We start from the raw sequence: 27,303 nt of genomic DNA, 5'->3' as shown, positions 1-27,303 counted from the left end.
AACTTTTGTGCTTCAGTAAGGAACATAGTGTAATATAGCCTCCTTGCAAACGTTGAAGCTGCTTTCTTGTCTGAGCAATTCCTGGTGTATTTTTTTTTAACTCTAGGGGGAAAAATTATTCTGTACCATCAACCACTGAGATTTTGGGGTACTTTCCTATAAGGTGCCTGGGAGCTGGGCTATTGTATATGCCTCATCTAACCTCTTCTGCTCCTTAGACAGTGAGTCACAGTGGGTGGCAGCCAATCCCACAACCTGCTTGGTGGGCAGAAGGTGCAGCTCCAGGAAACCCCAGCAACCCAGAAAAAAGGTGGTGGGTACATCGCCTGCCTGCTGAGGCAACCAGCTTTGCTCATCTTGGAAGAGCAACCATGAGGTAAGCTATAGGCCCAAGAGGTCTCCAGCTGACTGGTTGCGGCTCAGGCATTGGCTCCCAGCCAACACAACTCTTCAAGGTTGAACTCATTTGACAGCTACTATAACCACCTTCCTAGAGTGAACCCACACCGTGACTTGCTTCCTTCTGTCGAAGAGCAAACTGTGTTTTAACGCTGATCTTGACTTCCTTTGCTCATGCTGGGTTCTAAGTGAATAAATGTTGAAAGGTCTGGTGCCAGATGTCAGTCAGCAATGACCCTACAACCCTCCTTTAGAGTGACAGAGCAAAACTGCCTCCATGTGCCTGCAAAGGGAAGAAGGCAGGTGAGGTGCTTCCTCTTTCCAGTGTTTGGCTGCTGCATCGTGTTGTTTACGGAACACTCTCACTCAGCGGCCACTGCTTTCCTTTGCCACTCTGAGACACTCTGGACACACAACTTACACGACTTTTTTTCTTATGTCTTTTATGCCGGGTTCGTTTCTTTTTTTCGTTTGTTTCCCTGATAACCAAACTGAGGCACGTTAAACTAACGGCAGACGTTAGGCGCTTCGGAAAGAGCGGCGTTAGGTCTGGAATGGAAGGAGGAAGGCCAGCCCGCAGACAATCCGCACGGCGAGCAGCGTCCCCCAGCAGCAGCGCACCCAGCCTTCTTCAGTAAGCCCAGTACCACTTCTAGCCGCCTCGTTAAGACTAAGAAATGCGGTCGTGTTGTCGTCAGGCTCTGATTTTACACCGAAAACCGTCGAGCAAACACAAACCCCGCGCTGCGCAGAAGGATTAACGGGCAGCCCCAGCGGGCAGGCGGCCGCGCCGCGCGGGTCATGGCGCCCCTCCGCACCCAGCCAGGCCCTGCGCCTTCACACGGGGACGGGGACGGGGACGGCGGCAGCGAGCAGCCACGCCGCCTCGCACTCCCCTTCCATGCAGCGAGCGCGGGAGCCTGCTGCCGGCCCCTGAGCCCGCGAACGACCCATCCGCCCCCCGCCGCCCCCGCCCTCCCCCCGCTCTGAGCGGCCCGGCGGCGCTGCCCGCCGCCCCCGGCCGTGGCTCCTCCTCCTCCTGCCGCTGGGTCCCAGGGCGCAGGGCTGACATCACGCCCGGGGTTTCCATCCGACCCAGGGAGGGGGAGGCCGAGCGGAGCGGCAGCGTGATGGCGGCGATCGGCAGGACTTGAGAAGCGGTGGTGGAGCAGAGCAAGAGAGGAGCGGAGCGGCGACCACCCTGGTTCTCCACTCCGGTTCTCCCTGCCCGGTTCGGGGCCCCATTGTTCGTAGCCGGCGGGCGAACCCACTGCCCGGGGCTGCCGGGAGCCGGCGGAAGGAGCGGCGGCCCAGGCCCCACCGCCGCCGCGGGAGCAGCCCCCCGACCCTGGCCTGCGGCAGGAACCTTCCCGTGGGGCGTAGCGCAGGCCGAGGCGGCCCTGGGAAGGCCGGGCCGGGCCGAGCGCACGCAGGTAGGCAGAGGCCCGCCATGCCTCCTCTCTCTTTCGCCGTCCGGGAGTTGTGCGGCTTCCGAAGACGAAGGAGGGGGGAGCGGGCGCTGCAGAGGCGGTGGGGCCTGGGGCCTGCTGTCGGCCGGGGGGAGCTGGATGCCCGACGCAGGGCTGGGCTCTTGGGCCCTCTCGCTGTTTTCTGCGGAGGGAGGGAGCTGCGAGGAGCCGAGGCGGGCAGCGGGGTCGAGCCGCTCTCGCTGGCTCCTGCTGGGGGAGCCAGCGTTGAGCCGCCTGGGAGGCAGGAGAGCGGCCGTGGCTCTCCTCTGGCCATGGGGGGCGCCGGGGGAGGCGAGCACGGAGGGCAGCGGCTGCCTTGGAGACGCTGCCTGGGAGCCTTGGCTGGGAGCGGCGCCTGTGCAGGCCGCGCCGCCGGCCGAGAGCCGTCTCCGGGGGCGGGAGGCGGCCCTGGCCCGCGGGCTCCCGTGGGAGCGCCCTGGGGGCGGGCAGCAGGAGAGCGGCAGGCCGCGGCAGCGCGGTGCGGGCGGCCGGGGCCCCGGTAGAGATCGCCGCAGAGCGGGAAGCGGGGTGGCAGGGAGCAGGTTTTCCGAGGTCCTGAGGGTGCTGGGCCCGGAGGGGAGGCGGGCGCAGGCGGCTAGGAGCCCCGCCAACGTGGGGTCCCCGAACTCGCTTCGCGGTCCCTGTGGGGCTCCAGGGCTCGTTCCTGTCACTTTTCCCTCCCTCGTCGCCTTTGTTTGCTGGCCGGAGTGGCCCGGGTGTCTGAGCGTAGGGCATACCCCCCACCCACCCGGTGAGCTCTGGATTGGGCCGTTGCAAATTAGAGGAGAGCACCTCGGGGCAGGCAACCGGCAGGCGAGCCCTTAATCGGTTTCACACCACTAAATCTGTGAGAGGCGCTGCTCTTTATCTGATTATCAGTGAATTTATACTTGCAGTCCCTTCCCCGTGAGCCTAAACTTTCTCTAGCTCCCTCGGATACTGCAGTGATCTGATTTCAGGTGCTCTTGTATGTGAAATAATGATCATTCCATCTGTGGGGTCTTGCTGGTTTCATTTAGTTGAGACAGATTTTTTTTTTTTTAACGGGGCAGTCTTTATCTTCCTGCTTCTACCCACAACTGGATGTAAGCATTATGTGTGTATCTGGAAATGCTTCCATCATGTTTTGTACAGGAAATGTATTTTACTAAGCAGCTGGTGTTTCAGAAGAAATTGCCAGCTTTATAGCACCATCAATGAAAAGTTGCGTAAAGAACTGTAATGGCCTGTGTGCCAGGACCCAACTGCAGTCGAGGAAAAAGCTAAGACAAGTCTTTCACACTTTTGTGAGTTTTGCTTGGTAATTTAAGGTTTTTTAGGTTTAACTAATAAAAAGACCTGTTCTCTTGAGAAAATTTTCTTCTGATTTTTCACAGCCATCAGGAAAGATTTTAGGTTTTGGTTTTTTTTTTGTTTTTTTTTTCAGATAAGAAAATGGTGATTCATAATCAACCATGAACAGGTAGCACACAAAAAGATATTTTTCACTTAAAAACATGACGTCAAACATGGTGCTCCCTTTCAGTGTTACTGAAAGACCAAGTTATTTTTGGTATCTTTTTAGCTGCAAATGTACTTTCAAGTTGTGCCAATGTTTTCCTTTACTGTTTTAGGTATTTTGGGAAAAAACGTGAATACCCGCAGAGAAAACTAGTGCAAACACATCACCTGGAAAACATACAGTACTAAGAAGTGGATTCTTAATATCCACCTTGTATCCTGAGTGGACTTTTATTTATCTCTTAAACTTCTTAATATTTACAATGAATGGGCACAGTGATGAAGAAAGCTTAAGAAACAGTAGTGGAGAGTCAAGGTAAGCACTTGTTCATTTCAGTTATTCTTGACTGTATGTTCTCCTATATTTTGTTTGCTAAAAGTGGTTTATTTTTGAACTTGGTGCCGAAGCTTACTGGTTAGCAAGCAGACCATAGTCAGGAGAACTGGATGTGCTTTCTGCAGGTACTTAATCTGCTTGTTACATTTCCATTGCTTCAGCTGAGAGTCGTAGTAGTCTTGTATGTGCCTTGTGTAATAAAGATTAAATGGTATTAAAACCACATCAGCATCCAACAGTCTCTTGAGGGGAAAAAAAAGTCTAAAGTATCAAAAGCTGAAACATTGATTAGAATGTTTTAATAAAACTACTGTCCATAAAGTGCAAGGCACACTTGCGTAGTATTTGTTGTATAAAACCCTAACTAGACATTCTCTACAGGTGGAGCAGTGAGCTGTTCATTTTAGTTTTTGTTATGGAGTACTTCATTATTCTTCCTTCTTCAGAGCTGTCAGTGCAATATAACTGAAAATGTTAACTTTGTATTTATTTTCTGAAGTGAAAGTACAGTTTTCCAGCCATTTTTTTTAGTTAAAAAAAAAGTCACTCCTAATGTTAAATGCTAGTCTTCTAGCATGCGTACAGTGTTCACATGTTTGCAAGAGCCTGATCAGAACTTCCCTGCGTCAATGCAGGATGACATCCAATTTGTAGGGGTGAAATTAAGTTCTCGTTCTAGAACAATGCTAAGTTCAAAAAGTCTCTCCTGCGCTAGAAGGTTTATGTTTCTAAAACTGGAAATTTGGTGGATGCTGAAGGTTTAGGAAGTCAAACTAAATTTGCAAATAAAAAGTGATTTTAGGCTTGTAAGAGGTGGTTGTGACCATACTGTTAGTCGACCCATCTGTCTCTCTGCCCCTTGTTCTGATTGCAGCCTGTTGAAGCAGTTACCTGATTCTGTCAGTCAGAGGATCATAAAGAAAAGTGTGTTCTGCAGACTTTAAGAAAACTTCCGGTTGGGTAGAAAGTATAGAAATGCAAAAAGAATATAATTTCCAGCTGATCAGTCAGCATGTGCTGGCTATTATGCTTGCATGTAGCCCAATGTATGGTGGAGTGGGAAGCAGGGGAAGAGAGTAGTGTTTAGGTGAATTTAGGTGCAAATTGCAGGGAAATCTATGAACAGTAAAACTAAAGAAATTTTAGTAACTTTTGTGTATTTTTATATCAAGCTTCCTGTTACACAAAGGAATGTCCTAGAAAGACAGTAAACTTTCAATCTTGTGAGTAATTTGTAAGCTCTAATACATAACCATTTTTGAAGATTTCTCCTTCTGATAAAGTTGATACTGTTCCAGTTAGAAAAGAAATCTGTGGTTTTTGTGAGTAAGGGGTGGAATATTCCTGATTCCTTAAAAAACAAAAAAAATGCTTGTCAGGGAAGAAGAGAAATGTGAACAAGTAAAATGGTGTGAGCAAGGCTATTCTTCTGAACTATAAGACCTCCAACAAACATGAATTTACCAGGGACAGGTCTGACGATTTTGTGTGTGAATTTTTTTACTACTTGAAACAACCTTGTTAAAGATTATGTGGTAGAACTACTTTGTATCCAACTGTGACTGACCATAGATACCAGTATACCAAAGTTATTTAAAAGCTGTAGCAACTTGTAAGACTAAAGCAGCTAAAAACATCATGAAGTTCCCGCCAACTTCATTAAAAGTAAGTATCAGGACAACGCATCGTACTCAAAACTTTATACTTGCCTGTGAAGCAACACTCTGTTCTTCATCTTTAATGCTCCACTGTGCACATCTTAAAGTTTTAGAAACTTTAAAATGCTAAAAACTTTTTTTTTCCTAGGCTCAGATCAATCATTAACTTATAGCCTAATTCAGAGGCAGGTCTTGGAAATCTTGTTTTCTTGTTTGCCTCGCATTATTAGGAAACTGTTTTTGTAAATGAAAAGTGAAAGCTTACAGTTTTAAATGATGGAACCCTTTTCTGTGTAGCCTAGTTCCATTATTAAAGTAATTATTGCAAAAGGAGTGTGATGCTTACGGAGTATCTTTATGTGGCTTGCCACTGTTGTTTAGTCTTTTTTTTTTTTCTTCTTCTTCTTTATAAGTTTCCAGAACTCTAGATCATGTTTATCTGGGAGTGAATCGCCTTAGCAAGCTGCAGCTGCAGACAGATAGCTAACTGTAACTTGAGAAGCGTTGCTGTATTTAGCCTTCAAATCTGGAAATGTGAATTCTACAGAATAGAAGTAGAGATCAGTAGCAAAATACATTTACTAAGCTTCTAGTGGTCCCGTTCCATTCAGAATGCTAGGTAGGGAAGTGGAACAAGCAAGGAAAACAATTGAGAATTGCTGCTGGCTGTAAGTTGCAAAGAAGATCCAAACTCTCAAGAACTGATAGAAAAGAAGACATGAACGCAGTGGCATTGGTGATAAGTACAAATCTTTGCGAATTTGTGTCCTTTCACAGATTTGGCAGTTTACAAGTGGGGTCAAGCCATTCACTTTCCTTTGTCTTGTGTAAACTTCCATTGCTGTCCTTCTGGAGTGACAGTCTTAATAACAATTCAAGATAGCCTGATCTAGAGGAGTCACCATCATTACTTCAGAAAGCTAAGTAGAGGATCAGGGCTCAATTTACAGCAATAAACAGGTCTCATGGATCCTGCATTGTATTGTTTTATGGAAGCACCATGATTTGCAAAAGGAACTGATCATGAACGTTTGATTTTATGCGCTCGTCAGCATTGTGGTAAGGAATTGTAGCTGTCCTTTACTCCCTCTGGCTGTGAAGGTGAATTATTTCTGAAGAAATGGCCAATTTGCCATGCTCCTTCATTCCCTTCCAGCATTACATCTATTTATCTGTCTTGTAGAGGAACAGAAAACTTTCCCTTGCTGCAAGTGTTAGTCTGAAGTTCTGTTTTGCTACAGGTGGAAAAGTGCATCTCTTGTATTTTCACAGTTGAATAGCTGGCTGCACTGCTTGTACTTTCCTTGCCTATTTCAGCAATCTCTGGAACTATAAATCAGTGATGGAAATTGTAGACTAGCATAAACTCTATTACCTAATCTTGTTACTTGATATTCTGTTTTCTGTGTAATAATTACAGTGGAGACTACTGCTTGTTTACTTGAACCATTATTCTGGAATATTTTTCAGTAGCTCAAGGTAAAAGTATCACAGATATTGTTCACCTGAACAGCAAGTGAATGTAGACACAAAAACGTTATAGCAATACTCTGAGAATCTGACTCTTAAGCAAAGCATCTTTGGGTAGTGTTCTTGAAAGCATTCTGTTGTAAACTTGAATACAAGTACATACATAGTAGTTAGATAGTAATAAGAAAGCTTAATCAGCAAGGAAGGGCAGTTATACCTGAACTGCCAGAGACGCTCCAGGTAGAACAGGGACTGCTGAAGTGCAACATTGGTGCTAATTGAATAACAATCTGATTTTCCATCTCTTTACTCTTCCTATGTTTCCTGCAGAACAAGGTATAGAGGACTTGAGCAAACCTTCCTTCTCTGTAGGTAAAAAGGGATGTGCTCAGAGCAGCTTCACCAGAAAGTAGCTGGCTGGAATATATTGTACTCCCATTTTTTGCAGAAAGCAGCTGCTTACATGAAAGACTCATACCATTCCTTACACACTTGAAAACTGATGTTAACACAAGATAGTAATTTCAGTGGGTTTCATTTGCTTTGTGGATTGAATACTCTGTGTACCACAAAAGGTAGTTGAGTAAAGACTAGACTTTGTCAGCAGGCTTGAATTTACTATATAAATTCATATCTTCTGTAAGAGGTAAAAAAGATTACTTGAAAGCCATGGCTTAAGGTTCTTCCTTGCTAGAGATCTAAGTGGGAATTAAAACAGAGATTTCCCAAGTGTATTTGCAGAATTACTCTCATGTGCTGGCTTCTTTTTGGTACAAGTTTAGTAGAAATATTAATAAAAATGTGTGTGGGGCAAGAGAGAGCATATACATAAAGCTATACATATGTAGATACATACTTAGTGCACTGAAATTCTCAGATCAACAAAAGTACCTGAATGGTAAAGGAAACTGTTGGTAGAACTTGCTGTGAACGGTTAGTGGGTAAAGCAAGCTTTTCACTTTTGTTAGCAGTGATCTTCTCTTTGGTTAGTAGGTTGCTATTTAGTCAGGAATGATCTCTTACAGAATTAAGTATACTAAAGCATGATAAGGTGTCCCAATTCAGGCATCTTTTTGCTTCTTTTTGGAAGAGTTCAGAGAGAATAGGTATCAAAACCCAGGTATTATTTGTCTAGAAACCTTTCTGACTGAAAGCAGAAATCATAAATTCATGATACAGTTTTCATTGTGTGTACGGTCTCTAGTTTGGCTTCAGGACTCCTGCTGAATTTATCCAGATCCCAGTCTTTGTGTAACCTAACTGGCTGGCAAGTAGTTGTTCCACATATTTTAGGTTAAATTCCACCATTATAAGAGTATCAGTATTTTAGGTGATGCGAGCTTTTCACATTCCTCAAAACTGAGTAAAGTGGTGTGATAGATTCAGTGTAGAAACTGCCTGTATCTGATGTGGCCTCTCAAGTGTTTTGTTTTGTTTTGTTTTTTAATTAAATTCCATTTAATACTTTTTTGCTGGTGATCTACAAGGAGTTTCTTGTAAAAACATCACTGTATTGCCTCTGGAACAAGCTTCAAGTCGAAGCATGGCCACTTTACACAACAGAGTAGTGTGCTGATACCTCCTGCCTGTGAAGGATTCCTGGAACTTCTTTGCAGTCTTAAGATATTTGTCTTGGGGCTCTGAAATAAAGACTTGCAATGCGGTTCATAGGATCACAAAAGTTGGTAGATGATGAGTGTAGTTTTGATACCTTTGTTTTGGGAAAAGTTTATAGTAGTCACAGCAGATAATACTCTGCAGAACTGGAAATATAAAGCATCTCTTTTAGTTGCTAGCCCGTATCAGGAAAATTCACTTGAGTTCATGCTTTCTATTAGCTGAGGACAGAAAATAACACTTCGTAGCCTGAACCTTATACTCTTTGTCCCCTCTCCTTTTTACTGGTGGTGCTAAATAACATAAATCTTCTTTATGCATCTAATTCAAGTTAAATAGTTAAGATTTCTTTAAATATAAAACTAAAAACCACTTACATAGCATTTGCCTGAAGAAACTTACTTGTGAACTTGCACTTCTAGGAGTTTGGCATTTAGTGTCTGTTACTTCTGCGCATTTTGAGTGGACTGTTCATATTCATATGCTTGCCTTCCTTCAATTTCTGGTTTATTTTAAAAACAAAACAAAACAAAAAACCCAAACCAAACAGTCCACTGTCATTTCAGATGCTTTTCAAACACCAAGCAGAAAGTAATCTTTTAAAAAAATTTATGATCTTGAAATTGGTACTCGTTCCTGCTGTTCTTAAAATGGAAGATTCTTAAAGTAGCTTAACTTAATGAATGCACTTGAAATCAGTGGTAACAGATTACCTGCTCTTGGATCCATTATTAACCTAGACCTTACACAGGAATCTAAATACTCAATCAGTTATTTTACAGTGTGACTTGTGCAGCTTTCCATCTTATGATTTCTCTTCCTAGTGCCTTGTGTAAATTAGCAGACTTTGTTCCTCGTTGTGTGATCCTGTCAGGGGCACTTTGTTTTAAGGTGTAAGCTGGTGAAGCTAAATTAAGACTATTGAAAAGAACTTATGACTCTGGGTCAGGATACTTTTTAAAAATCTGTTTCAGTGATCTGTTCAGATTCTCCAGTTTCATTGCATAGGTATTTATTGGGGGAGGCTGAAAAACTAACAGGTAAAATCAAATGTGGAAAATTATATCCTTTGGTACTTCATTAAGCTATGTTGCTTTTCTTGGAAAGTAGTTTGTAAATAAATACTTCCTTCAAGCATAAATTCCCCTTGAATATATAGGGAGTATCCAGAGACTGTTTATAAAAAAGAATAGGCAAATAACTTCTGTGTGTCAAACATCCATAGCAAATCACATTTGACATGTACTGCTGTATGCAACTACTTGACTCAAGGACTAGGGGTGAGAGGTGTTTCTTGACTAGATATTCTGGAAGGTGCTCTTTATAGACTTCACCTCAGTTTGTCAACATGCATGAAACTGTACATTTTCAAGTACAAATCCCATCCTGAGAACATGTTACACATTTTTACTATATACTGTTGCATGCCTGCTATGGCAAGTTATTACTGACAGCTGACTTTGTCATCACTGCTGTGGTTTGTTTGCATGGTAGAGAAATAGTCTCACTCCAACAGTACTGAAGAGATCATAATTTTTGCTTTATCCATCATGTTTATTTCTATTTCCAAAAATTTTACGATGTTTTGCTGTTTTGTACTGTCTTATGTATTGCTCTCTTTGTTTAGTTTTGTGTTTGGTTTTTTTCAGTTGAACAAAGTACGGTGAATGTAATGTAAGATCTCTTATTCAGGAACACCTTAAAGCAGCATTATGTGTTTACATTTTACTGATTTTTCTTTTTTTTTTCTTTTTTTTTTTAATAAGAAATATATGTAATTTGCTTGGAGTTGCAGCAGTGAAGAAGGCTTATGAGACACATTCTTAGATGAGTGACAAAACCCAGAATTCAATTTTGAATAGTAGAGTTAGGTGCCTAAAAGAGCACAAATGGTCTTCAGCAGTTGAAGTTAGCAAATACTGTATTTTTTGTCTACATTATGTATACAACACCTCTATTCTGTAGCTTAACATGCTTTGCCCTGTTGTTTTCATAGAATCATAGAATGGTTAGAGTTGGAAGGGACCTTCAAAGGTCATCTAGTCCAACCCCCCTGCAAGGAGCAGGGACATCTCCAACTAGATCAGGTTTCTTAGAGCCCCATCCAGTCTGGCCTTGAACATTTCCAGGGATGGGGCTTTCACCACCTCTCTGGGCAACCTTTTCCAGTGCTCTACAACCCTCATTGTAAAAAATTTTTTCCTAATATCCAATCTAAATCTAACCCCCTCTATTTTAAAACCATTACTCGTTGTCCTATCGCAACAGGCCTTACTGAACAGCCTCTCCCCATCTTTCTTGTAGGCCCCCTTGAGGTACTGGAAGACCACTATAAGGTCTCCCCAGAGCCTCCTGTTCTCCAGGCTGAACAGCGCCAACTACACTTCCTATTTTAGTCTTGTTAGTATTTATAATTTCTGTTGGCATTTTGTTTCTTGGAAGCCCATTCATCAGTGAAGAAGGCAGGAAAAAAAAAAAGCAAGTTAGACCAGAAAGTTGGTTAGAAGAGGTCAGCAGTACAAGACCAGCGCAAATGGAAGACATAATGTGACACGGTAGAATAGGGTAAATTTGACAAACACAAGTGAATAGTTAACTAAGAATGAAGTCTTTTATGCTGACTGTTTCTCTGATTATGTTTAAGGTATGTATGACTCTTCTACCAGAAGACTGAACGAAGAAGGTAGGCTCCAGCTGTGGATTGTCGTGCAGAGAGGCTGTCTTGACTATGTTCAGAAAGGATGAGGGGAAGGACAGGAAAGTCCTAATTTATGCTAGCCGACTGAAAATAGGGGAGATTTTATCTTACTTTCCAGTTTTAAACAGGACTTTATGGAGGAAGCAGAAAAGAGGATACAGATGCACAGGCATAAGGCTGGTGAAGTTGTACCCAAAACATCTCTCTTACTCTTACTCCATCTGCTTACACCTCAAGTGTCAACAGCATGATGGGTATGGCGTGCAGTTCAGCCTTTTGCTGAACTGTTTCCAGTAAAAAAAGCACCTTAAGCAAAGACCAACAAGCCTGGCCTGTACAGGAGGAGAAGGTGGCAAGAAATGAAGCACTTCATCTCTCCTTTTCTGTAAGAGGAGCTCTAAAGAGCAGGGGACCTGCTCCTCTGTTCCTGAGACAGTAATTATATAACAGCATTAGACAGCAGATGACAAGTAATAGTGGCAGTATTCCAGTCCATAGTTGAAATATTTAATGTTCCTTGCATCCTACCTCTAGAGAGATGATTCCAGAATGTCAGTAGTTAGTAGTGCCATTTTGTCGAGGTCAGTGGTGCTACTTTGCCCTAGTGGGCATTACTCATTGCAAGAAAAGTTAGTCAAATTATGGACCCTAGCTAGACTACATCAGACTACCTCAGACTACATCTTAAAGCTTGTTAGCTAAAGAAGGAATTGCTTATAGACTATGCCTCAAAAATGCAGGGAAAATTAAAGAACCCCATAGGCAAAGGTGGAAATGAAAGTGACCAAGGGTGTTAGTGACTACCTCACAGCTATTATCTCCTTGAATTAATGTTTTTTAAGTGTTTGTTACAGAACTTAGGTTCTATTTCTTTAATGCAAGTAAACTGTCTTGTTATGACAGGATTTTAATGTATTTTTTTTTAATGCAGCAACTATTTTTAAAGTCAAATTTTAGTACAGTGTGAAATGCTCTCACTTACTTGGTTTGCAATGGTAGCTTCCGTTGATTATAGAAAAATATATGTGCTTTTTTTCTTAGATTGTATCTCCTTTCCTTTTCCACTTCAAGGAAGATTAAACAATTTCTGGAATTCTGCTGATACAAGTTGTTAAACTAAGAGATTACTTGTCTTCAAGCTCTGAAAAGCTTGTAGACCTCTCTCAAACTGATTATGATTGGTTTTGCCTTGTTATAGTTGGCTGTTAGAGTATCCATTGCAAGAGACTAAGAAAATGTCATCTGAGCCACTAGAAATCTGTATGAAACTTCTATATCCTGTATGTCTTTTCCTCTGAACTTCAAACCTCAAACAATTATGTTTTAAAAACTCTGGCAAACAAGCTCTCTAAACTTTGGGTGATGCTGGTGGACACTGCAGTGTAATAGGAGTTCTACATGCTGTTGCCTTTTTTCTTAGTCGTGTCAGCAATGCCATGCTCCATGGGAAAGGGGAGAAGGTATTACACCATATAGCAGTTTAAGCACTTGCAAAAATTACTTGTCACAGTGCAGTGTGGAATGTGTGTGTACTAAAATTGAAAACTGCCAAAAAACTTCTTCGTTTGAAATCTATTTCATTTTTTTCTAAATTTTATATTGGTTTGTGCTGTTTTATACTTCAGTGTCAGGGCAGCAGTCCTAAGAAATACTGCCTGTTTGTTCCACTTCTTCACTGGGTCTTTAGAATGTTTATGAAAACAGAGGCTGTTTTAAAAAGCTGAATCTGTTCCCTCTGTGGGTGGTACTGACACCATAGGGGGAATTGGAGGGAGCAGCGATAACAATGTCAGAAGAAGTTATTCTTCTAGAACCCTTACCAACAGGTGAATGTGTTAGTAAGGACTGAGAGTGTTTCAAAGTGCTCATACTGCTGCTTGTATATTTGTTTGAATTGTGTGAAAATTGCTGAAACACGGAGCAAAGGTAGGAGCAGTTAAAGGGAAACTTTGAAGTTCATTTTTCCTGTGTTACCCCTTTACTGTGAGGAGATGATGGATTTAAATTTTCTTTTTGAATGCATTTGTAAATGTACGTACCTTTTCTTAGACAATTCGATCTTTACTCTTAGGGTTAGCATCAAGCATACTAGGATTTAATCTGAATTACTGCTCATGTGGAAGAGGGTCATAAGTAATCCTGTGAAAGGGATTACAGATTTATGTTCATTTTTAATAGCCAAGGCTTGCCTAATATGTCTGAGTTAGGGAGAAAGGAAGGCTTCTCTCCATTATGTGTTTTTTTTATTACTTAGTGCAGTGGTCTCAAATTTTTGCTTGTACACTCCTATCAATAAAAAATATTTGAGCACACACCTCCATTGTATGTATATTCATTTATAAATTATATACATCTACTGCTGTACTAATACCTACAGTATAAAACATACACAAGAAATATAAATTTTTAAAGTATTATTGATATTTGTAAATATTTCACTTTGTTAATGGCAAAAAAAAACCCCTCCTTTTGCACCCACTAAAAAAAAATTAATAATATTCTTACTTATTTAAATCTTAGTTTAACACTTTATGATGCAGCAGTTTGAAGGTATGGTTCTAAGCTCAGTTTATGTTGATACTTGGTTTTAATGACTGGTGTAGCTGAAAAAGATACCTCACAAAGATACATGGATCTGAATGGAAGAAGTGCATCGTTGACTGTGCTTACTAGATCATGATACTAATGTGTTCAGTCCTATCCACTAGTTATGCAAAGGTTTTTCTTAAAACTTGGCTAGTAAATGCCCATATGTCCTAATGTCAATCAGTTCTTGCAAATTAATCTGAAGCAGTTGCAGTTTTAGGTTTTTAGCAAATGGGTTCAAAACCCACTAAAACTTCTTTGAAGATTTTTAAACAATTAGAAATTTCTCTCTTTGACTCTTCAAGTGTACAGAGATGATAGCTTTTATAACTGACATGCATTGGTTTTGGCGATAAAATCACATAATAATGGAAACCTTTCCAAGCATCTGTTTTGAGAATGTGCTCTGCATAGCGTGACTTCCTTTTGAAAAGCAGTTGCTTTCTCATTGTTAAAATGTCACCTTTATCTGGAAGGGATACACTAAGTGTGTTTATATTTTTGAAAATACCTGCAAGGTACCATGCTACTGGGGACCACTTATTTGCACTGAAAAGGTCAGCAGATTTTAAAGACTTGATTTTTTTGTTTGTTTGTTTGTTTTGTTCTGCCCCTCCCTCCCCCCTCAGACAAATGAACAAAACCCCTTGAGCTGGCCAAAAACTAAGTTCAGGGTCAGTGATGCTTTTAAACAGTGAACTTCTGTTGGTCCAAAAGACTTGTATGGTCGCTCCCCATCAGATTGCAAAGTATTGTAAAAATACTACTATTTAAGTGTCTTGTTTTCATAAAATTAACCACATTGATGACATCCTTTCACACTTGGTTCACTCTTTCTTGGCTCCTGATTCTTTGCTGCAGTAGCTTACTCATGGTTGATGAATTTCATGTGTGGTGCTATCTCTGTCACCCTTATGAGAATCTATTTTTTATTCCAGTCAAAGCAGCTGCTCCATCAGTGGTTACACTTGCACAGTTTTTCTGCCTTTTTTTTTTTTTTTTTTTTTTTTTAGTTAAAGTTATTTACTGCTGAGAACATATCTTCTCTGGTACATCTTTCCTTTAGTGGCTCACAAAAAAAGTAGTTCTTCATGTATTTCATCATTGAAACAGAATCTAGCAAATACCATAAGCTGGGACGTGTTAGAAGCATCTATACTTTCATCCAACCATAGATCAAGCCTCCTACAGTGCATGATTTGTTCTAGTACTTGTTTCTTCAAATCTTCACCACTGTTTTCTATGTGTCTTTCAACAGTGTTTGCTGACGAAGAAATGCACTTTAGTTTGTCACTATTTTTTTCCATGTATTTATTTTAGCCATTGTTGTGGTTTAGCCCCACTCAGCAGCTAAAATACCACACAGTTGCTTACTCCTCCCCTAACCACCCGCCCCAGTGGGATGTGGAAGAGAATCAGGAAAGAAAGAAAGGGAAAACTTGTGGGTTTGTGGTAAAAACAGTTTAACAGAACACCAAAGGAAGGGAAAAACAGAGATGGAAAACAAAACCAATAACAGAATATACTTAAGTGTAATTTACAGTACAGTAGCTCACAGCAGACCCTGATACCCAGCTCCCTCCGAAGTGGCAAGAACCTGCCCTGTAGCACAGTCCACACTTTATACACTGAGCGTGATGTTACATGATGTGGAATGGCCCTTTGGCCAATTTGGGTAAACTGTCCCAGCTGTTAGCTGATTAGTAAGTGATTCCAGCTGTGTCCCCCAGCTGCAGGTGCCACCAGCTCCAGTTCCCCTCCTTGCTCTGGTTCCTAGCCAGAACCACAACAGCCATTTTTACAGCAGCAAGAAGTAAATTCTCCAATAGCATGTGGCATTTTTGTCCCTTGCTGTTAGGTAAAAGAACCTCAAAAGAGGCTTCTCAAGTTTTGTCATTAAATTTAGTGTTATTTTTTAAAGTACACAATTGAGTATCACATGACTTAAACATTACTGGAAAAAAACAGGTTTGTGTTATGGGTGGTTACTTTTCAAACGTCTTACTGATGGGGATGGCTTCATGCAATTGTTGGCTAGTATCTCAAGGCACAGTATACACTTAGGATGATGTTAATTGTTAACAGTAGTGGATGTAAATACATATTTCAAATAGCCTTGATAATTCCAATTTTCTTTTCTAACTTCTTGTCAGATGCGACTAGATTGTCATTGTTTTTTACTTCATAATGTGGCTGATGAAGAGCTTGTACTAGGAGCAGAAGTGTCAGCTCTGGCCTTTTCTTATTGTTCACTCGTGCTCACAGTATTAGTGTTATCTTCAGTCTACTGTGTTTTTTCCAGGAATCTTTTTAAACTGCTCTTCCATTTTGTGAGGGTTACTTTGACTAAAACTAAGTTATATAATCCGCCTAACCAGGCAAACTGCAGTGTGTCACAGGGCACAGAAAGGGAATGAAGGAGTGATTGCACCACTGTCATCCCTCTGCATTGTGGAGCATACGCTTCCCCCAGGACACCTCCTCTGCCATATGTTACACAGGAGCCTCAGACACATGAACTGAATAAAATCACCAGTGTCAATCCATATATAAAATGTTTGTAAAGCTGAATTTCTGGGTTGTTGGTTTGTTGTAGTTTTGGTTCTTTTTGTTTATTTGTTTGTTTTTATTAAAAATAATTCTAAAGAGAAGTTCCAATATTTTCTTCACCTATCTCCATGAGCTGTGTTGCACACCTCCTGGGAGCGTGCACCGCTCTTTGGAGACCGCTGCCTTCATGTGCCAGTAGTTTTTGTCTTGACAATGAAGTGTGGTGAGGCTGGGAGAGGAGGGAGCTCTTTCTGCCTCATGAACACGTTAGGGCAAATAGTACAGCTAAAAGATTGGCTCCCTAGAGCACGGTAAAGGCTTCAGTTAAATCCTGGCATTTCTCATATCAGTTAGCGGAAGTATGGATTGTCTTACTCAGCAGGGAGGCTGGCTTTCAGAGATACCTTTCTCAGTTAAGTCCTGAGGCAAGATGACTCTGGGTCCTGCTCATGTGATAATGAGAAGCAATGACTCATTGTTGAATTTTATGTAAGTCAACACTACATGTGAAACAAAACCAAAAAGCCAAGTATAGATGATGTGCCAGTGATTTTATTTCTGCAGAGGCAAGGTGCTAGAGAAGATTGGTCTCTGAATGTTGAATTGATACAGTGTAGCAAACTACTAGTATCTGTGCTGAAGAGGTTGAAGCTGAAAACTACTGCTATAGTAGTTTTTCAGTAGGACTTCATTTTCAGGTTCCTGTTTTTTTTCATTAAGGAGGCTGCTTAAGAGACATGGATAGGAAACCCCACAGAAACATTTTACTTTTGTTGTGAGGGAGAAGGTAGTTCTTTATTCTCCTCTTCACATAACATTTCTTCCTTTGTTCCAAGCCAACTTTTGTATATTTTGGTGGCTTTCTTGATTTTTAGAAAAATGTGAGATAGGTTTACCCAGCAGAGGCAATTACTTTGATAGAAAGAGTGGGTGAACTGAGTTCCTAGTTCTTCAGCCTTCTCATGATGACACCTGTGTTAGTGTAAAATAACTTGAAATTTTAGTAGAGGAAAACCAAGGACACAATCTGTGCCCAAAAGTGTGTGATGTTTTGATCTTGACATAAACATGTGGGATTTTTGGCTGCAGTGACTTAAGTGGTAAAAAGAAAAATAACACATTTTTTCTGCAATTTTGAAAATATTTTTTAATGCTGAAAACTGAGCACTTAACCTGTAGCTTTTACTGTATGGTTTGTGTTTTGCCTCAGGTTCCCCATCACTGTTACTGTTGGTTCAAATCCTTTAACCTTATCAGAGGAAAGTCCTTCGATGTATGGACTGTTGCTGCTATTGGGGATTTATAGGTATTACATGTCACACAATGCTGCTCAGTACTGTGTTGACAATCTGAATGTATCTTTATTGCATGTGTTCATGCAGAACTTACTCATATGTTACCCTATCTCCTCTCACCTTTGCAAACAAGAGCTTTAGGTTTCTGGATTATAGTACTGTTGTACTATAGGGTGTTCCTCCAACTCAAAGTTCTGCTGAAGCTTGGGTTGAAACATGGTGTGAAAGAACATGTTGAAATAAATATGCACTGGTAGTCCTCAGAGCCTATCAGTTACTTTTGGTGTGGCCAGTGAAGAGGGAAGCTCTTCACAGTTCAGTAGAAATGAAGTCCTATCTGTTTAATGTTACCTGTTTTCTTGTATATGGTGTAATTGCATCAAGACTCTAGGAATGTGTGGTGCACATGAGGAGGTATATAGCTAGAAACTGGTGTAGTTTCACACATCTGTATTAATTTGGATTAGAGTTGAAGTAAGCTCTGCCCAACATAGACTAGTCTTGTATGCGTGAAGTCCTATAGTTCTTTTTGCTAGTTAATTTCAGGCTTTTTTTAAGCATGTACAGATACTGCCATGTCATCTTAAGATTTGATAAATGTTTTAGCAAGTCCTTGCTGTTTCACTAGTTCTAAAGTTACTTGCTGCTACTCCGTTTGTCCTTTCCCATTTCCTTGTGCTGATTTAACACTGTGGGATAAGAAAGATTAGTAAGACATTGTTGATGCTATGGCCTTTAAATTTTATTTTTCTGGTTTTCTCTGTTCTATTTACCAGTTAACTATTAGTCTACAGTAGTGATCCTGCATTGTCCTTCATACATGGTATCGTTAGAGCAGCCTTAAATCAGTTGTGGTGAACATTATTATTTGTTCTTTCTTCTTGCTTCTTTTAATTTCCTTTCTTTGTCTTCCCGTCCCTTTTACTTTTACCTGCAGGTTTGTTTTGTAGTCTGTGTTTATTAGTAATGTGGTTGAGTATTGACTTTGAGATTTTTACTCTTGTCAGATGTCACTATTAGTTGATATTCAGTTGGATTGTATTAGTCTGCCCTTTTCCAAATCAGGCAAATTTATTGTGAGAAGCAGGGTTTATGAAATAGCAGTTCTTTGCTGGTCCTGCTTGTAAGCCTAATGGGAATTCATTCCCACACTCCCACCTTTTTGGAGAGCTAGTTGGCAAGGTAAGGAGTCTGTGAGTTTGTCCGAATATTGAATACTATATGATCCACATCTGTTGACAGTGTGGTACTACTTAACAGAGACCTTAGATGATAGCTAGCTGATCCCTTAATAAACAAAAAGGCTGGGACTTAGTTGGGTTTTTTGCATCCAACCCCAGAGCAACTAGAATTATCTACTGGATGACTTCTTCCTATCTCAGTGCCCTTGTTTTTGAACTTACCGCTTAATTTGTGTGTTCAAAAACATCAAACAGTTTAAAATTTCCCATCAACTGTGAATCTAACTGACGTGATTTTTGCTTACTAATTTAAGTAAACTGGAAATTTTGGTTTTGTTTTTTGTTGTTGTTGTTTGTTTTTCTCTCTTTGGTCTCTCTGTAGCTGGTTTACATGTTTTGCCTAACGTTGGCAAGTTGTTTGACCAAGGTGGCTTATTCCAGTGTCAGTTTCCCCACACTGCCTTAGAAAAGAGGTACTTTGTTTTGGTTGCCTCTGGCTTTATGTGCAATTGAATCTATAGTTAGTACTGTATTAGTGTGCATGAAATATTTCACTGCTGTATGGAAAGCTAACTTAATTACCATCCTTATGGCTTAGTGTTTTGTGTCTTTTTTAGATTTGGTAATCCACATTATTATTGCCGTCTTTGAGCAAGTCTTTTCCTGCGTGGAAGTATTTTATTCCCTTCCCCTCCTCCCAGGTTATGTAGAATTTAGATATTTTGGGTGGCTTTTTGTTACTGCGGCTTGTCTGGCTGGTATTTGCTTGTGTCTCAAGGTTTCTTCCAGATGAATTTTCTTCTGTTTTTCTTCATTTATATTTAGTGATGACTTCCACAGTCCCCCTGACATTTACTTATGGCACTTTACTATGCTGAGAAATACTGTTGTTTTAGAATGGTCTGATTTACCCAGCATTAAAGGGAAGGTAGTGTTTATATACAAGAACACTATTACAATTATTATCTCTTTGGAAGACCATAATGGAGTGCCGTTAATTTCTGGTAAACAGTTTAAACTCTGGTCATATTCTGTAGCGAGTGCCCTGGTTTATTTGGCAAATGAGGTTAGTGTTATGGCACCATGCCTGAAGTAAGCCTTTGATGACAAAAATAGGAAATTTGGGAGTGGCTGTATTGCCAGTTGTCTTCTTGGCATGTGCAAGGAAACCCAGCAGCAGTGTATTTCTCTGTATCTCCCCTTTTGCAACAAGGAAGCTTCACCGTGTTCTGTTTCTTTTTATTTCAAAGTTCACAGATGCAGATGGCTGATTGAGGTGCAGTCTACAGGAGTAGGTTTATTACTATCTTGATTTCTTCTTTACTGATACAGTTTTGTTGGTGTTAGCAAAAGCAGAAAGAGGAGCAAATTTGCTTTGTTTTGTAGTCTTAAAATGTTGTCAATTAAGTACGTTATAGGGCAGAGGATGATCAATCTGCCCTCTCCTCACCCTACTCCAGCTCCAGTTGACTTTCAGCCAGATAATTGTGCTGGCAGAGATCAGCTAGGTTTTGATAACCAGTTTTTGGTTTTATAATTTTTGATTCTAACTTCATGTTTACTCTGTTTTTTAAGTGTTGCACTCAATATGTGTATAATTTGAAATTATTTTGCTTTGTATTGGTGTGATTCCAATGTTTTTTCTCATTAAAGCTTTGAAATGTGGTAGTATTAACCTAATGAGGAATCTTACTGAAGTTTTAACTCATCTCCGTTGTGAAGGAGAAGTTGTTGCAGAAATGCAAATGTTTTTAAGTTTTTGAATGGTCCTAAAATAAATATTTGTCTTCAAATATTATGCTTTCTAAGTATATTAAGTCTAGTGTAAAATAAATATGCTCATGGAATAAACTGGCAGCTCAAGTATATGCCAAGGAAAGCACCTTGGCACAAGTCATACCTTCAATGACAAATTCAGATTTGTCTACTTTGGGAATTTTTCTGCTGTTATTTTAACAGGAAAATGTGTTCTACAAAGGTTTTTTGTTTGTTTGGGGTTTGGGTTTTTTGAGAGAGAGATATGTGCTTCTAAATTATTTTTTTTAAGGACTAGTGCTGATCTATGAAGATTGAAAACAATCTTTTATATTTTAGTTGGGCAGGTCTTTGTGGACTAGACTAAACTGTTAAGGGATCATGTGTATGTGGGATTTGATGGAGCTAAACAAGGATTTTGGAGGGAGTGGGGGTGGAAAATTTGTGTGGGTAAGAAACATTTCTACCACTTTTATATCCCTTGCTTGACTCCTCCATATTAATTTGAATGTTCTTGCTTTATCTGGCTTTTTTTTAGGCTTCAGAAAGAGTACCTGATTACACTCCGAATTCTTTTTTATTTCTTTTTAACTTTATTAATCGCAACTTATTTAATTAACTGCATCCATTTGTGTACTACCCATTTGTCTGGTCAAACTTAACAACTGATTTGTAGGTGAAGCTAAGGCAACTTTTTTTTTCTTAATCCTCTTACCTTGGCAGTTGTGTAATATCCTACTAACTTCTCATTGCAGCCGATCAGATGACGATTCTGGGTCAGCATCAGGTTCTGGATCTGGTTCAAGCTCTGGAAGCAGTAGTGATGGAAGCAGCAGCCAGTCAGGCAGCAGTGACTCTGACTCTGGTTCAGAGTCAGGCACTCAGTCAGAATCAGAGTCTGACACGTCTAGAGAGAAGAAACAAATTCAAGCGAAGCCACCAAAAGTTGATGCATCCGAGGTAAGAAAAACATATAAATGAACCCTTTGTGGGGGAAACAAATACTTAAAGAATTGCTCTATGCAGTTAGTTTCAAGAGCAGTTTTCACTTAAAAAACAAAAAGAGATAATTAAGTGTTTTCAATTAGATTTTAACTTGGGTTAGTGAATGCTTGTGCTTAGCTGGCCGAAACGTTGGGCTAAGTTTCTCATGGATGAGTACTTGAATTGGAACTTTTAAAATTCTCGCATCTTTAAGTATTTTGAGTTAAATGCTTACCTAAATTTTGTCATGCAGAAGCATGCCCTAATTTGTTGTATACTTATGGAAGGCAAAGGCACATGTAATATTGCTATTTCTGAAATTCGGTTTTTTAACATTGTTTCTCTAACACTTAGTTTCCTAGTATCAATAAATGATTGTATAAAAATGTCAAGCTTGCATACAGCTGGCTTTCTTTATCAGTATGTCAGCTAAATTCAGGAAAAAGTGGTGTTTAGAAATATCTTAAATCCAGTGAGCCAAAATTACCCGTACTCTCCTGTGTTATATGGACTGAATTGGGATAGTAGACCATAAATATGAAAGGTAGTTGTATATTAGTTACCACAAGAAATGAAGGCTGTTAATTCTCTGTTATCTTTTTGGTCGTGTACTTCAGTATTACTGTATGAAAGAAGAACATCAGCTAAGTGGTCTGAAAGGATTTATCTGTATCAGTTTAAAAATGTGCTTTATAAATGTTTTAACTTAACAGTACCTACACACCTATTGTTAAATGTGCTGTAGATGTTGTCCTGCCAATTATTATGTAACATTCTGTTCTGCATTAGTGCATGCAGTATTCTCTAGTCAATTTTTATATTGATAAAATTTAAGTTCAGTCTTAATATTCATGATACTCAGGAGGAAAAGTAAGTACGTTATAAAGTAGAGACCTTCACTATGCTTAACGGACTCTTGCATCTCCATCCCTGTTCAGTTTTGGAAGTCTAGTCCAAGTATACTTGCTGTGCAAAGATCAGCAGTGCTCAAGAGGCAACAGCAACAACAAAAGGCAGCCTCATCAGACACTGCTTCAGAAGAGGTGAATAACATAATTTAGATTTTTAAAATGTAAATATGCCCATCTTACTGTCAGAGGCAAGTTATATTCTCTAAGTATGCATAAAAGTCTGGTTTTAATCTGTAAAAGTAACATTGAAATAACTGACATATTTATGAAGAAAAGTAAAAATATCTCTAGTTACTTGTTTTCAAGTGAATTGTGCCAAAATTGTAGCAGCCTCAATTAAGTGATATTTTTAGGTGGATATTCTGTGATATATGGACAAAATTTTCCAGTCACGTAGTACTGACTTGCATTGTGTTTTTGGCTTCTTGTTTTTTGTGAAGACAGTTAAAAATGCTGAAAGATTTTTTTCAACTTCTTCTGTACAAAGGTAGATGCTGTAGTTTTCAAAAATTCTGTAGAGAGTAGAAAACTACATTTATTCAAATTCTTCCTACAGAAGAATTATTATGTTTTAAGAATGCTACCTGTATTCTAGGTATTTTAAAACATAAATCGTCGGCTAAAGAAATCTTGATTTTGTGCAGTAGGAACATATTTTAAGGACACCAGTGACTATAAAATTGAATTTATTTAAAAACCAGACTTTTTCTCTTTCATTACAAAAACTCTGCAGTGTAGTCACACTCATTTAGTTGAATTTCTGGTTTTCTCTGGTTTAGCAGCTTATCTTCAAAGCTTAAACACAGTAGTTAATCACTTATCATTAAAACATTAATTTACAGCTGTTGTTTAGTACACTTTCTGAGAGGTGTTTTTCAGGATAAAACTTAATCTAAATCTAAACTTAATCTTGGTAAGATTGATTTTAGGAAAAATTAATTTTAAGAGGATTCTTGTTTTTTCTTTGAGCATAGATAAGTAAGAAACATGCTATTCTCAAAATTTTCTTAAACTGGTGTTTAAATGTGAAAGAATAAGGAAAGAAACCTCCTAAGGGTAGGAGATTTTATTAGGATTCTGATAGAACTATCATTTTGATTAACTTGGGGCAGCTTAAACCATGACTGTTTCTATGTAGGCCCAATGGTTATTTTGTAAGACAGAGGGGTTTTTTTGGTGATGCTCTATAGAGCTGTACTGGGACAATGTATTCATAGATGGATAAATACAAAAACAATAGCAGTCCTTATCTCATTCTGCATTAAGAGCTACGCTGCGGGGGATGAAGAGGGTAAAATGTGAATAATAAGCCTCCAATTTGAAAGCAGAAGCTGATTTATCTTTTTAATGTCAGAACTTATTCTTTTTGTGATAATAAATTGGTTTTTTTTTTCACCTGCAGGACTCATCAAGTAGTGAAGATTCTGCAGATGACTCATCCAGTGAAACCAAGAAGAAAAAGCATAAAGAGTAAGATAATTTCATAAGTAACATCTCATAATTTTTTGTCATAGTGACATTGGTCATAATTCGTCCTTCATTTCCTCACACTTGAAATTATTAAGTTCCCTTTTTAGTTAATTTTGATCTTGTGTTTCCAATTTTGATAAATATTTTGGAATATTTAAAGTAAGCTCTCAAAGGAACATCTGTATCATATTAATTTCTGAGCAAAAGAGTCTGCGATATTGTTCAAGAACATTAATCAGTGCTTTTATGTTTAAAATACTTTGTTGCAGTTTATTTTTGAGCTGAAGGCCCTCCGTAAAAATTCTTGTAGAAATGCAAAAGCTACTTAAGTAGGTTTTCTCACATCAAATTTAAGTTAGAATCCCTTGGTTAATGCCAAGTTCTTTTTGTTTGATTTTTTTTTTCTCCTACATGTTTAAAAGTTATTATAGTTCTGACAGTGATTAGCTGTCTAGCAAATTGACTAGCAAATAATTTTAATTGCAAATAAGCTCCTTAAGTGATAGATGAAAAAGTTGGTGAAAAAGATTATACGTTGTTATTGTGGTGGTGAGGGGCAGTGACCTTGTTTTTTATAAATGGTATGTAGAAATAAACTGTTCTATCATTTCTCTTCTCCCAGTTCATGAATCACTTCATTGTTCAGGGTGGCCAGTATAATATTTTTAAGAAATGGTAGTTGCAAAAAAAAAAAGAGTTTAAAAAAAAAAAAAAGCGCTAACTGTGCAAAATGGCACTTTACTAGCGATGAGCTGTTATTCATAGCCTTTTGTAAGTTAAGAATTTGATTGCATCTAATAGCATACTCTGTCACAGGAGTGATATTTAAGTTTAGGAACCTATAACCAAATCACTTCATATATCCAGTGCTTGAATTTTTTCTCCTATGGCACTTCTGAACAAGTATGTCTGCAGTGGTTATCTGAGATGCAGATCAGAGATTTCTCAGTGTATAACTCAGTACATGATTAAGCCTTAGAAGATGGTGCTTTGTAACTGTTTTGTATATTTCCAAATAAATACAGTCACGGGTTTATGTTATTTTTTTAATTTACTGTTTGTAGAAAAAATATTTTGATAAGACATTCTATACCACTGGCTATGTGCCGCCTATACAATAGACATACAGATATATTTGTTGTGAATGACTGGAACAATGGGAATGTAATTTTCTCCAGGACCTAATGTCCTGGAAGACAGGAAAGAGAGAATAAGAAAGGGATCAAAGCACTGATTCCTAAGCTTCCTGATTGGAAATTTAAGGAAGAGATTTCTTGGTAATATTCCAGCTTTGATGAACATTACTGCTGCTCAAGTAGACTTAAACCTGATGTTAGCATAAAGATTTAGCAACATTTAAATAATGTATACTAGACTTTTTTTTCCTTTCTTTTTCATGACAATATTAAGATTGTATTTGCTTGTATAAAGTCAGAGTTTGAAGCAAGATACTGTTCATCAGTGGGTACATCATTCCTGTTGCAAAGCAGAAGATCTCAGTTAAGCAGGAACAAGCAGATACTGTGCTCAGTCACAGGTGTCTTCCTTATAGTATCTTTCCTGATTGTGAAGCACTCATCTGGAAGCTTTTGGGAGCCAGTGCCATTCACAGGTTGCTGCAATTCAAGTTTTTCCAACATTTCTCAGATCTGCCTCTTACTTTTTTTATTTTTGTGCCAAAGTTGCTGATTCTTCATGTGGGCTATAGGGACCATAGGCATTAGACGATATGGGACTCTTCAGAATATAAAATGACAGTGCTTTATGATTGGAGCATGTGTAAGTTCTGATAAATACGTATCTTTCCGGTTAGACCGGTTAAGTGCTTTCCTTTCTTAATGTCATGTTAACTCATTTCTTAATGCTGAAACTTATATAGAAATCCAGGTTTTTGATAGCAGGAAACTTACTCCAACTCCCTTTGGAGCCACTGGACATTTTTACTTATCTGTTATTCACAGATGACAATTTTCTGTCTCATCAGCTGAAATAACTATTACAAGATTTTTATTTCTGGCAGGAATGTTGAAATTACAGCAGGTACCCTGTGGATGAATACCTGATTTTAAAAAACAAAAACACAAAAACAAACAAACCCCCCACAAACCGTCAATGTAGTTTACTCTTTTGTCTTCCATTATGTACAGTGAAGACTGGCAAATGTCAGGATCAGGGTCAGTATCGGGAACTGGTTCCGATTCTGAATCAGAGGAAGATGGAGAGAAAAGCAGTTGTGAAGAGAGTGAATCTGACTATGAGCCAAAAAACAAGGTCAAAAGTCGGAAACCTCCAAGCAGGTAAGAAGTAATGTATTTGGATACTTTGGTATTATTTCTAATAAGCAATTGAGCATTTACTGTTACTATACATGTGGATGAAAACATTAATGCTTCTTTAAAAAAACCCCTTTTTTTAAAACTACGAAAGATGTTGATATACTAATGCTTTATATTCTAATGCTGTCTACTGTAACTGAAAGTAGAGTAACTGAACATCCATAAAATACGTATATACAGAAAGCAGTACAGAAGACTTATGTCCCTGTTGAAACATTATTGTTGTGTCATATCTTATTGTCTTCAAGAATTAAGCCAAAAAGTGGGAAGAAGAGTGCAGGACTGAAAAAGAGGCAACTTGATTCATCGGAGGATGAGGAAGAGGATGATGATGATGATGATGATTATGATAAGAGAGCATCTCGTCGCCAGGCAACAGTCAATGTTAGTTACAAAGAAGCTGAAGAAACCAAGACTGATTCTGATGATTTACTAGAAGTTTGTGGAGAAGATGTCCCACAAACTGAAGAAGATGAATTTGAAACTATAGAGAAGTTCATGGATAGTCGAGTTGGCCGAAAAGGAGGTAATTTTTTTTTTTTTTTATGGTGTTCTTACTATCCTGGAGTGCATCGTTGTGCAACTTCAGCATTTGTTCTCAGCTGTAGGTCACCTGTGAGTTTTACAAACAGCAATAATTTTAAAGTTACCAAAAAGTGATCTTGTTTTGTCTTTCGTATTCATGGGATGTTCCTTTTCTAAGTCTCTTCTAAATATTGCGAGGTAAAATGTGGAAGGATTACATATGTAAGTAGAAAATAAAAATGAAGTGGACAATAGCTCCATGTTGCATTTCATATTGTTACACCACTGTTTGTACAGCTTGGTGATACCTGATCAGTATAAGTTACATGTACTGGAGTGGAGAAAGTCGATTAGATAGGAGAGTAGACTGTTAACCTTAACTTGGAAAAGTTATGTTGGCAAGGCTGAACCACTGAAGTTATGATTTCAGTTATTGCTGTACAGATTGTCTCAACGGTGTGCACTGTGTGGAATGACTACAAAATGCATTTAATTTCAGTGGTGCACTTGCATGTGAACTCTTAAAAGTATTTTGTGAATAGTGGTAGGCATGTCATATTTC

General features: G+C 39.3%; 1 protein-coding gene across 2 annotated transcripts in view; it reads left to right on the top strand.

Annotated features, from left to right (window-relative positions):
* The first annotated feature begins 1,470 nt into the window (after positions 1–1,470).
* The window catches only part of CHD1 (chromodomain helicase DNA binding protein 1), a 54,986-nt gene continuing 29,153 nt past the window's right edge, over positions 1,471–27,303 (top strand). For both annotated transcript variants that reach the window (XM_086770524.1, XM_086770523.1), the window contains exons 1-7: positions 1,471–1,832; positions 3,482–3,684; positions 21,271–21,475; positions 22,438–22,542; positions 23,813–23,880; positions 26,028–26,177; positions 26,465–26,742. In XM_086770524.1, coding sequence (XP_086626650.1) covers positions 3,632–3,684; positions 21,271–21,475; positions 22,438–22,542; positions 23,813–23,880; positions 26,028–26,177; positions 26,465–26,742 — 859 coding nt within the window. In that variant the 5' untranslated portion in view covers positions 1,471–1,832; positions 3,482–3,631. The remainder of the gene's footprint in view (positions 1,833–3,481; positions 3,685–21,270; positions 21,476–22,437; positions 22,543–23,812; positions 23,881–26,027; positions 26,178–26,464; positions 26,743–27,303) is intronic.

This window comes from Chlamydotis macqueenii, chromosome Z (assembly GCF_036417535.1).
Source record: "Chlamydotis macqueenii isolate bChlMac1 chromosome Z, bChlMac1.mat, whole genome shotgun sequence".
Lineage (NCBI taxonomy): Eukaryota > Metazoa > Chordata > Aves > Otidiformes > Otididae > Chlamydotis > Chlamydotis macqueenii.
This window is presented reverse-complemented; position numbering and strand designations above follow the sequence as displayed.